This window comes from Microcebus murinus, chromosome 12 (genome assembly GCF_040939455.1).
Source record: "Microcebus murinus isolate Inina chromosome 12, M.murinus_Inina_mat1.0, whole genome shotgun sequence".
Lineage (NCBI taxonomy): Eukaryota > Metazoa > Chordata > Mammalia > Primates > Cheirogaleidae > Microcebus > Microcebus murinus.
Window position 1 is genome coordinate 90,416,720 of NC_134115.1, and position 12,280 is coordinate 90,428,999.

Genomic DNA, 12,280 nt, shown 5'->3' on the forward strand with positions numbered 1-12,280 from the left:
AAACCTCCTGAACTGAGACGCCGAAGCAGCAGCGACGCCCTGACCTGGAGGTTGTGGGACAGTCAGACGCACACCCCGCCTTTGGGACTGGTGTGACCCTGTTATTTTTCTACTGGCATCTAGCAAACAGCTTCACTGTTCGATTTTGATTTCAACCGCTGCTGGCTGCCTTAGCTAGTCCTTGGGAATGATCTGGAGGCGTCGGTTTGGCTTCTGGAAATAGCAAGTTGATTCCTATTCTCAAAGGCACGGATGCTGCCTGCCTTTTCTTCTGCCCCAGCAAGTCCCACAGGCCCTGCAGTGAGCGGAGCACAGAGCTGGAAGCCCGTCCTGGCTTTGTCGCTTAGGAGATTTAGCCGCGGGGTCTCCTTGGGCCAGTGTCTTAACCTGCAGGAGCCTCAGCAACCCTCCAGTGAGGAGGCCGGCCCCTCCCAACCCAGGAAGGCCACCGCCCTCCCCCAGGCACCTGCCTCGGTTTGCCAAGGTTGGTGCAGGTGCCGCAATAGACCTTGTGGGGAGGCAGGAAGTTCGTTGTCTGAGCTGGAGTTTGGATGTTCTTTGAAATCGCAGCATGTGTCAGCAGGGAGGGTCAGGCCCTGTGTCCTTGTTCCATCTATTTTTGGACCACAGAGGAATTAGAGCCAGCAGCAGCAGAACAATTTAGGGGGCCAGATGTCTCAGGAGAGATTGTTACCCTTGTTAATTACTTAAGCTACAACCTGCTACATCAGAGCTCGGCCCGGCCCGCGCACCGATGATTGTGTTCTGCCAGGGCCCCTGACCTCCGGCTGCCCCGAACTTGACAGAAATTACTGGCCTGGGACTGCTCCATGATTTTCAAGTGCCTCTCATTAGAGGAGACAGACTCTCAATCTTTTAAAGCAAAATTTCTCTTCCAGACACCTGAGCAATTGTCATTTAAAAAAAAAAAAAAACTGAACTAAAATCTCTATGGCTGTCATTTTTTTTTTTTTTTAGCTCTTTGGCAGATTTGCTTTTGTTGTTGTTTTTAATCTGGTCATTTTTTTTTTCTCAGATCCTCCCTTTTGCCTTGTTGGCCCCCAGACCTGGCACTGGGAAGCTCGGTGTCCAGCTGGGGGACCAGCGCGTGGCTAAAGAGTGGCGGCCAGCGTGCCCTGGCCCCGCTGCCGCGCGGTGGGGCCGGGTCAGAGGCTGGACTCACGCACGTGCTTGAACCATCCAGGGAATCATCTCCCATGCTTTAGGCTTTTCTTATAAATGGAATCATGCTCCTGTCCCGTTCTGCACGTTTTCTGTAACTTCTTTTTTCAGGAAGCATTGGGTTTTTGAGGTCGACACGTGTTGGTTCAGACGGACCTGGAGCGGCGCTGTGCGGCAGAAACGCCGGTGGAAGCGTGCTACGCCCACCTGCTCGCCGCGGCAGCCTCGGCCACGAGCGCTGGGAATGTGGGCGGGCGAGGGACTGAAGTTTGCATTTTATTTAGTTTCAGTTCCTTGAAATGTAAATGGCCGCGCGGGGCTGGGGGCCGCCACGCTGGGCAGTGCCTCCCGGAGCGTCCGTGCCAGCTGGCGCAGGGGCCCCTGTGGGTTTGTCGCCTTCGTCCGTCCAGACCCCAGTGACGACGCGCAGTTTATCCTCACGTCACTACCACAGGCTTCCGCCTACGCGTCTCCTAGTGGGTGTTTCTGAAAGTCTCTCCAGGGCGTCCGTGCAAAGTGGACTCGCTGGTCCGCAGGGCGCGCGCACGCCCGCCCTCCTCGCCGCCGCCGAACCCCTCCCAGCGGCTGTGCCGGCTAACACCCTCGCAGGGGTGCGCGGCGGCTCCAGCTCCCGGTGTCAGACTTGTCACGATTAGTGCTGTTAGCACCAACTAATACCAACTTGTCACTATTAGTGCTATTAGCACCAACTAATACCAACTTGTCACTATTAGTGCTATTAGCACCAACTAATACCAACTTGTCACTATTAGTACTATTAGCACCAACTAATACCAACTTGTTACTATTAGTGCTGTTAGCACCAACTAATACCAATTTGTCACTATTAGTACTATTAGCACCAACTAATACCAACTTGTTACGATTAGTACTATTAGCACCAACTAATACCAACTTGTTACGATTAGTGCTATTAGCACCAAATAATACCAACTTGTTACGGTTAGTGCTATTAGCACCAACTAATACCAACTTGTCACTATTAGTGCTATTAGCACCAACTAATACCAACTTGTCACTATTAGTACTATTAGCACCAACTAATACCAACTTGTCACTATTAGTGCTGTTAGCACCAACTAATACCAACTTGTTACGATTAGTGCTATTAGCACCAACTAATACCAACTTGTTACTATTAGTACTATTAGTACCAACTTGTAACTATTAGTACTATTAGTACCAACTATTACCAACTTGTCACTATTAGTACTATTAGCACCAACTAATACCAACTTGTTACGATTAGTACTATTAGCACCAACTAATACCAACTTGTTACGATTAGTACTATTAACACCAACTAACACCAACTTGTCACTATTAGTGCTATTAGTACCAACTTGTTACTATTAGTACTATTAGCACCAACTAATACCAACTTGTTACTATTAGTACTATTAGTACCAACTTGTCACTATTAGTACTATTAGCACCAACTAATACCAACTTGTCACTATTAGTGCTGTTAGCACCAACTAATACCAACTTGTTACGATTAGTGCTATTAGCACCAACTAATACCAACTTGTTACTATTAGTACTATTAGTACCAACTTGTTACTATTAGTACTATTAGTACCAACTATTACCAACTTGTCACTATTAGTACTATTAGCACCAACTAATACCAACTTGTTACGATTAGTACTATTAGCACCAACTAATACCAACTTGTTACGATTAGTGCTATTAGCACCAAATAATACCAACTTGTTACGGTTAGTGCTATTAGCACCAACTAATACCAACTTGTCACTATTAGTGCTATTAGCACCAACTAATACCAACTTGTTACTATTAGTACTATTAGTACCAACTAACACCAACTTGTCACTATTAGTGCTATTAGTACCAACTTGTTACTATTAGTACTATTAGCACCAACTAATACCAACTTGTTACTATTAGTACTATTAGTACCAACTTGTTACTATTAGTACTATTAGTACCAACTATTACCAACTTGTCACTATTAGTACTATTAGCACCAACTAATACCAACTTGTTACGATTAATACTATTAGCACCAACTAATACCAACTTGTTACTATTAGTACTATTAGCACCAACTAATACCAACTTGTTACTATTAGTACTATTAGTACCAACTAATACCAACTTGTCACTATTAGTGCTATTAGCACCAACTAATACCAACTTGTTACTATTAGTACTATTAGTACCAACTATAGTACTATTAGTACTATTAGTACCAACCTGATGGGCATGGAATGGTGTTTTCTTGCTTAATGCGCTATTCCCCGATTACACATTAGGCTGAGCATCTTTCCCCCTTGGCTGACCTTTCAGACTTCCCCTGTGTGAACGACCTGCTCTTTTTTTCTTTTTTTTAAAGACAGAGTCTCACTTTGTTTCCCAGGCTAGAGTGAGTGCCGTGGCATCAGCCTAGCTCACAGCAACCTCAAACTCCTGGGCTCAAGCGATCCTCCTGCCTCAGCCTCCCGAGTAGCTGGGACTACAGGCATGCGCCACCATGCCCGGCTACTTTTTTCTGTATATATTAGTTGGCCAATTGATTTCTTTCTATTTATAGTAGAGACGAGGTCTTGCTCTTGCTCAGGCTGGTCTCCAACTCCTGAGCTCAAACGATCCGCCCGCCTCGGCCTCCCAGAGAGCTAGGGTTACAGGCGTGAGCCCCCGCGCCCGGCCGAGCCGCCTGCTCTGTCGCTGTGCGACCCCACACCATCCCCCCTGCTCTGTGGCTATGCAACCCCACACCATCCCCCCTGCTCTGTGGCTATGCAACCCCACACCATCCCCCCTGCTCTGTCGCTGTACGACCCCACACCATCCCCCCGGCCAGCTCTGCTTATCTTCAGCTTCTGCTTCCACGTCCTTTCTTCAGGGCGGCCCTCTCTGGCCGTCAGACAGAGTTTGAGTCTCTGTGTTACAAACTCTTACGGAATTGATACTCTCTTAGTACTCAACATAACTCTGATTGAATAATTAGTTGTGGAGTTATATATATATATATATTTATGGCTTGGACTGCATGTAGTTACATTTTTATCACCAGTCTCCCAGTCCCACGGCAGCAGAAGCTTTCTAAATTCTCACTGTGTCCTCGGCCGTCCCAGCACCGTGTCTGGCACCCAGGGCACGGCCCATAAACGTGCATTGAGTGAAATAACGAGCGCATACAGCCTGAGAGCAAGACCCCGTCTCCACCAAAAATAGAAAAAATTAGCCTTAGCCGGCATGGTGGCCCACTCCTGTAGGCCCACTACTTGGGAGGCTGAGGCAGGAGGATCGCTTGAGCCTAGGAGTTTGAGCTTGCAGTGAACTATGATCGTGCCACTATACTCTAGCCAGGGTGTCAGAGCAAGACTCTGTCTCTTTCTGCAAAGTGCTTAAGACAAAAAAATAAAAAAAATAAAAAGACTCTGTCTCAAAAATAAATAAGTAAATAAAAGAAAAAGTAATGAGCACATGAATAAAAGGGCAAGGGCCACATCTTATCCTCAAGCCCAGGTCACCTGGACACCTCCTCTATGACGTTCACTCCACACGGGCACTTTCTGTTGAAAGTACAGCAGACTTTTCATGCAAGAGTAGAAAGCAAGATCTCAAGAAACGCCAAAGGGTCTGATCTGTGCAGATTAGTTTGGCACCCAAGAAACCGAATTAGAAATCAGTACCAAACCCAACTGATAGAATTGCCTGGAAATGTAAAAGCACACTTATAAATAACTTGGGGGTCAAAGGAGAGTTCCAAACAGAAGTTAGATTCAAAGAGACTGAGCAAAAATGTAGTCAAAACTTGTGAGACGAGCTGGAAGAAGTTAAAGGGAAACAGTTGCTCATGCTAGGTTATATAAATGCAGATATTAGGAGAGAAGAAGGATGAAGAGGTCATTAGCAGAGCCAACAACTCTAGATGCTAGAAAATGAACAGTCAACTCAAAGAAGGGAAAAGGAAATAATGAAGTTAAGAGCAAAATTAGGGAAATGTCAAAGGAACAGATTAAGGCTATCAGTCAAATGAAAGATTAGCTCATTGAGAGTGAATCGGAAAAGCGCTTTCAGATGCTTGCAGATGAACTAGGAAATGGCGCCCAGGGCCCCGGCCATGGGCAAAGGGAGACCACTGGGAGGCATGCAGAGCTGAGGAAAGGCGTGAACTGACTCGAGGGAGACCTGGGAGAGTCGCTTCCCACCTCTGGGCCTCAGATTTTCCACCTGTGGTCTGGGAGAGTTGGATTCGGGGATCCCTAAGGTCCCCTCCAACCCTAACTCTTTGGGACTCTTTCATGCCAATCCAGTGGGGACAGGTAGGGGATGTGGCCCAGGAGGAGATCCTGACTCCCCAGGGGCATCGAGAACAAATCTCTTCTACGTCCTGGTGGTTGCTCACTCACCGCCCGCCTGCTCTCACTCCCTAGAATTCGCCTGATTCCTCCCACCTGGGGCACCTCCCCTTTTCCCCTGGACAGACCTTCCCGACCCCCAGCTGGAGTGAGAGTTCCCCAGTCCACGATCTTATAAAATAGCTCTGGTCTACCTGTCATCAAACAACCGTGTGTGCGGTGCCTTCAGTGACCATCTCCCTTGACATCTTGCCGGGTCCCAGTTCCTCGCCAGTGTAGATTTCCGGGGCATTGCACAGTGGTGGTGCTCGGTCCTTATTCACGCAATGCTAAATAAAGATTTTGCAGTGTTCCAAATTCAAACAGGACCCGCACCTTTGCCAACCAGGGTGAAGCCGCCCGGCCCGGCCCGGCCCGGCCCGCCCGGCTCAGAGGGCTGCTGGCAGGCTGTGGCGCCGCCTATTATTTACCTGCATTGACCTTAGAGCGGCTCAGAGCTCCATTCAGCAAAGCTGTCTCCTGCCAAAGCTGTGACAATTTCTTAGCTCCAGGCAGAGACAGACCACAGATGGCTTAATTTAGAAGCATCTCAGAAGGAGTTTCTTGCTCCATAGCTCTTCAGCTTTGACTCCGGGGGTCTGCGGGGTCGTGACCACACAGGGGCTTGAGGCCTGACTTGTAATGAGGCTCATCTGGGGCTGAGCTGCTCTTGCAGGAGGGGGAGCGAGCATTCGGGAGCGGGGACAACCTTGCAGGCGCTGACTTCCTCTCCCTCACTCACCAGCATGTTTCGGCAGCCAGAGAGCGTGGGACCTCAAGTCCCGCAGCCCTGGGTTCAGTCCGGGAAACCCTGGGGCAAGTGACTTAACCTTCTGGTGCCTTCCCACTTTCCCATCTGTAAAATGGAGACAGTGACGGTGCCAGCCTCGCTGGGGCATTCCGAGGCTCGTGTGACGTCCACGCACAGCACCCGGCAAGCAGCAAGGCTGTGCTCCTTCCAACGCTGCGTTGGTGAGAAGGGGCTGAACACGCCGGGTCGGGGCCTTTGGGACAAAGGCCTCTCTTAATTTCGCAGAGAGGCGCCCAGCCATGTGAGGGCTGGAACTCCCCTTTCCGTTTTCTGGTTTGGGATTCTGGTGCAGAATAGGCCCAATCTCCCTTCTCTCTCTAAAGGCCCCTGCCACCGGGCAGAAGCTTCTGCCTGAGTCCACGGTCAGGAGTCTGCAGGCCCCGGTGCCGGAGTGGCCCCACTGGTGTCCACCCCCACACCCAGCGCCTGGCCGGGCCTGGGAGGCACAGCCGCCCACCTCTGCTGACGCCACTTCCCCTCGGCCCCGCCCCCATCTCCGCCCTTCCCACCTAGCCGAAGGAGCCAGACCACCTAAGGCCACTTTGTTTTTCATTCACTCATTCACTCGTTTGTTCGTTTGTTCGCCCAGCTGACTCTGATCAAATACTTCTCAAAGGCCGGGCACTGTGGGTCCCTCGGGGACAGGGCCCAGAGCAGACCCTGCCTCACAGAGGCTCGGTGCTGGCTTGGGTTTCCCGCTTGGATGAGACAACTAACTCTAGGAGATTCCACTTGGAATGGGAATTCCTCAGTGGCAGAGACTGCAGGTGACAGGCTTTCTGTCCCCCCCAGTGTCAGGGCATAGTGGGTGCCAGCAGCTGCGTGGCCAGTCCCTGGAGAGAGCCTCTCACGCCCACACACCCCTTAGAAAACCAAGGCGGGAACGGAACTTGCAGTTCCCAAGGGCAAGGGGTGTGTGCTCAGCAATCCCTGGCACATAGTAGGTGCTTAATCAGTATTTTTTAGATAGATGGGTGAATGACTGTTTCTGCCTTGGTGAAGTTTCTAAGTAAACAGAGATTGCAAAAAAAGAAAATTTCTAATCAAGCTTCTCTTTTGTCCATGGGTGGTCAAGGCGTCCATCCTCCCGCCTCTTCCTTGCGAGACCAGATGAGCCGAGGACCCTCCTGCAGTGACACTGCCCATGGCACTGCCACCGCCCTGCATGCCCACCTGCCCAGGGCATGGCTGAGGGCTGCATTAGTGTCCTGGGCTGCCGAAACAAATTGCCACAAACTCAGTGGCTTAGAGCAACAGAACTTTATTCCCTCGAAATTCTGGAGGCCAGAAATCCGAAATCAAGGTGTGGGCAGGGCCACGCTCCCTCCGAGGGCTCATGGGGAGGGCCCCTCCTCCCCTCTTCCAGCTGCCGCTGCCTCCCGGCGCTCCTTGGCTGTGGCTGCGTCACTCCAAGCTCTGCCTCCGTCTTCACGGGGCTGCCCCGTGCCTTCTGTCCCTTACAAAGCGCTCGTGGTCGGATTCAGGGCCCACGTGACTACATCAGGATGATCTCCTCTCGAGGTCCTTAATTACATCTGCAAAGACCCTTTTCCCAAGCAAGATCGTGGTCTCAGTTCTGAGGGTGAGGATGGACATATATTTGGGGGGTTATGGTTCAACCTACTATTAATGCGATGGCGAAAGAGGGGTGTGTGGAGAGGGCTGAGGTAGGCTGCGGAGCTGCACTTCCCTGTAAAGAGCTGGGAGCTCGGAGAGGCAGCGTGGAGAACCATGGTGCCCGGGGCTTGGGGGAGGGGAAGGGAGGCAGCTGTTGTGCTGAGCATGAAGTGCTGTGGTGTCAGCCTAGCTCACAGCAACCTCAAACTCCTGGGCTCAAGCAATCCTGCTGCCTCAGCCTCCCGAGTAGCTGGGACAACAGGCGTGCGCCACCATGCCCGGCTAATTTTTTTTTCTATATATTTGTAGTTGGCCAATTAATTTCTTTCAATTTTAGTAGAGATGGGGTCTCTCACTCTTGCTCAGGCTGGTCTCGAAATCCTGAGCACAAACGATCCGCCCACCTCGGCCTCCCAGAGTGCCAGGATTACAGGCGTGAGCCACCGCGCCCAGCCTGAGCGTGAAGTTTCAGTTATGCAAAATGAGCAAGTTCTCGAGATGTCTGGACAACTCTGTGCCTACAGTTAACAATAGTACATATACCATATCGTGCACTTCCACAGTTTGCGAGGAGGGTAGATCTCATGTTACAGGGTCTTACCAAAAACCAAAACAAAAAACCCGACAGGGCACGAGTGAACTTCTGAAGTGATGGATGCTCTTACCACCTTGGCTGCGGTGACGGTTTCATGGGTGTTTGCGTATTCCCGAACCCATCGAACTGTACCCATTAAAATGTGCGCAGGCTTCGTTTAGGAGTTATCTCTCAAAAAGGCTGTTAAAAATATATTTTTTTAAATAAGAAAAATTATAGCGGCAGTGACATTGTAATAATATAGTAAGTTATTTTCACATAATGTCAAGCATTTTGCAAAACTAAATTGTTAGTACTATTGTGAAAGGCATGCATATGAGTAAAATGCCTGTGTTCTGAAAAACAAACAAAAAGACACCGTTGGTGACTGGCCACCAGAAATAGCACTATGGCCAATCTGAATGTCACTCAAGGCCTCGGAGGCCTGAGGCCCAGGCTGGCTGGCGCTGGGACCCTGGTGCCCCGGCCTCCCTGAGCATCTCCGGCTGCCCTGGGGGGCGTGAAAGTCACTTGCCAGAGGGCACAGAAGGGCGTCCCCTGGAAGCCCTTTGTTTACTGGCTCTTTGCTGCCTGCACGGTGAGCAGGGTCTTCTCCCTTCTCTACCACTTTGGTGAGGCCACTTTGGGGACTTTCCTGAAACGTGGAGGTTGAGCCAAGAATAAGATCACGGTGTGACTGATCACAATGAGAAGAGCCCCACATTTAGCCCTGGGTCCGGAAGGCGTCAGGTGCCTGTTAAGGGCCGGCCCTGGTGGGCTCCGTGGCTTTGGGGTTGGGCTGTGGGGCCTCCCTGGGTGACCGGAGCCCCAAGGCGATTCTGATGACCCCAAAAACCCCACCCCAGGCTGGGGCTGAGGCTGGGTAATGTTGTCACAGAGGGCCCACAGGGAACTCGAAAAGGGCCCGTGAACCTCCTGAAATGACCTGCACTGATTGTTAGACAAGAACGTGGGGGTGTTTTCCTCCCAGAGGACGAGAGTCCAGGGCTCTCCCAGAGTCCCCGAGTCTACAAGCCCTGGGAGTAAGGAACGTGGCCATGCCGGAATAACCGAATCTGCCCATCACATGTGATCGTTGCGGGTTTCTAACAAGCTTCCATAGCCCCTCGCTCCTTCTCACCTCCGTGAGTGAGGTGCAGGGAGCACCCCGCACATAGCTGAGTGGCAGCCATGATGGAATGTACCAGAAAGAGTCCAGAACTTAGAGCTCAGAGGTTGAGGTCCTAAAGCACAAACACAACCCAGGCAGGTCCACTGGGCCCCGAGCAGAGACTTTTCCCCATGCGTTCCTCCTTGTCTTTCCTCGACTGGTATCTCATCCCTTCCCCAGCTTGCTTTTCTCACCTTTGGTCACCCTAAGGCCACCCGCAGCACCTTGGGCTCAGCTAGCCATTCCCAGGTGGCCCGCCCTGGCCTGGATCCCCTCGTGGCTCTTTTGGGGCAGGTCCTGCTCTCTCCCGAAACCACTGAGAGCCTCCGGCTGCTCCTGCAATTCCAAGGGAACCTGCCCTGCCCTCCACCTCCCGACCCGGTCCCCTCCTGAACCCTCATGGAGCTCCAGGGCTGTGTACACGCTGCCCCCGCGGGGAAACTCCTGCTTGCATAGAGACTCCCTGCACCCACCTCTCCCCTGTGCTCTCACCGCACGCTCCCCGGCCCCGGCTCCCAGCAATCATCAGGAAATGGGATGAAAAGCTCCCCAAGGGCAGAGCCCAGTCTCCCCAGTTCACTGCTGTCTCCCTGTGCCTGGCACAGAGCTGGGCTCAGTAAATGTGCGGATGGATGGATGGATGGATGGATGGATGGATGGATGGAAGGGTGGATGGAAGGATGGATGCAGTGATGGATGAGTGAGCCAAACCCCTCTACCCTGTGCCTCCCTTAGGTTCCCCTGAAGGAGAGATGCCCAGTTAGGAGGTTGTGGCCCTCAGGTACTGAGTTGGAGGTGATGTAGCAGACACAGCGGTCACCAGGAGACAGGAGGAGGCTTCACCCCCCCTCCGTTTCCTGAGGAGGGGCAGGCTGAGACAGGGACCACTTCGGATCTTAACTGAAGAGGCTCCCACTCCTTGGATCTGTCCCCCTCGAATGTTTTTCTGCTTTTGTTTTTGTTTTCCAGAAGGGCGAGGCGATGAGTTCTCAAGCTCTGGTTCTGGCGCTGTTGAGGGCTGGCACCTTGACCCCCACAGTGCTGCCACTGGGCCGGAGGGCCGTGACAGACAGGGCCAGCAGTGCCCCCCCCCCCGGGAGCAGGCGGCTTGTTAGGGTGTTAGGTGGTGTGTGAAAAATGGCGCTGGCGGCCAGGCCCCACCGCGCAGCGACCAGGTCATGGCTGGGTGACACCTGCTCTGCACACACCTCCCCCAGCCACGAGCTGGGCAGAGGGGAGGACAGGCCCCCGGCAGCCCACCCCACTCAGCACCAGGAAGCTCGCAGCACTCACTGCTATTCCCTGCCCTCCTCACGCCGTTTTTATTAAGTCTCTAAGATTGAAATTCGGGGCGGGTAGGGGCGAGCGCCATGGAAGACCGGCTCACCCTCCCGCTCCTCGCTCTGTCCACAGGTGAGCCGGCAACTCGACACGTTCCCCACCGAGGAAGATCGCCAGAGGGCCTTCAAAGCCCACCGGGAAGAGCATGCCGTGCGCCAGGGCACCCTGCGGATGGGCAACTACACCCACCCCTAGCCCCTTGCCCGCCAGGGGAGCCCTTCTCCCGCAGCCCCAGCACACACGGGCTCTCCTCTCTCGCCCCACCTCCTCCACCCCTCCTCCTTCACGCAGGCACTGCCGCCACGGCGAGGACCTCAGATTCAGGTCTTAGGTTAATTATTTTTGATAAGAGTCTCCCTTTTTAGGTTAGCCAACACTAGTCTTGCCGTGGCCCCAGTGACCCTCCCTGGGGACTCCTCCTCCTCCTCCTCGGCGGGCAGGCTCACCTGCCTCTCTGCTCGAGCCCGCAGCTGACAAGATAAACCCAAATTACAAGGCAGGTTTTTAGACTCCAGGCTCAGGGTCGATTCCGTGGCTCTGCCCATTAAGTGTTAAGAACAACCCGTGTATTTCCTGCGGAAAGCGTGACAGTGACATGCTTTGAAAGCCCTCATTTTATATTCCAAACATGAGTTTTAATTGCTCTTTTTGGGATGCCTGATGTCTCGCCACGGCAGTATTATCTCTCTGGGACCCCTGACAGCAGGAAGAGCCAATGGTTCATTACTCAGGCCTGTCCCCTTCCTCAGCACAGCGGCCCTGTCAATCTCCTCGGAGGTAGACTCCGGACAGTCAGCCCGTCCCCAGGGAGGGAGCCTGAGGGAGCCTTCCTTCAGGTGACTAAGCTACGCCGGCCGCAGAACTTCCCGCCAGACACCTGGGCGCTTCCTCACTCCGTCTTCCTACGTGTTCTTTGGCTTCCCACAAATTATATGCTGGTCTATTTTAATATTAAAATGCTATTTGACTCCCTACTTTTGTGTCTGTATTTGAAAACCAGTAAGCCTATAACTGGTGAACGAACCAACCTAAGATTCGTTATTCGACGGTGCTACGGCACAGAAACTTTTCAAGGCAGACGGGAACCTCCAAGGCATCCTAACAGTGCCTTTTCTGAGGGAGGCAAAACCCCAAGTTTTCAATTTCGGTTCTCGTCTGAGGATTGCCAAGAGTCGATCTTCAGCCTGGCCCTC

General features: G+C 52.2%; 1 protein-coding gene across 1 annotated transcript in view; it reads left to right on the forward strand.

The window, feature by feature from the left end:
- Positions 1-12,059, forward strand: part of CFAP77 (cilia and flagella associated protein 77) — a 124,308-nt gene extending 112,249 nt beyond the window's left edge. Inside the window, exon 6 of the mRNA XM_012744130.3 lies at positions 11,160-12,059. Within this exon, the coding sequence (XP_012599584.1) occupies positions 11,160-11,282 (123 nt within the window). The 3' untranslated portion in view covers positions 11,283-12,059. The remainder of the gene's footprint in view (positions 1-11,159) is intronic.
- Positions 12,060-12,280: the final 221 nt, after the last annotated feature.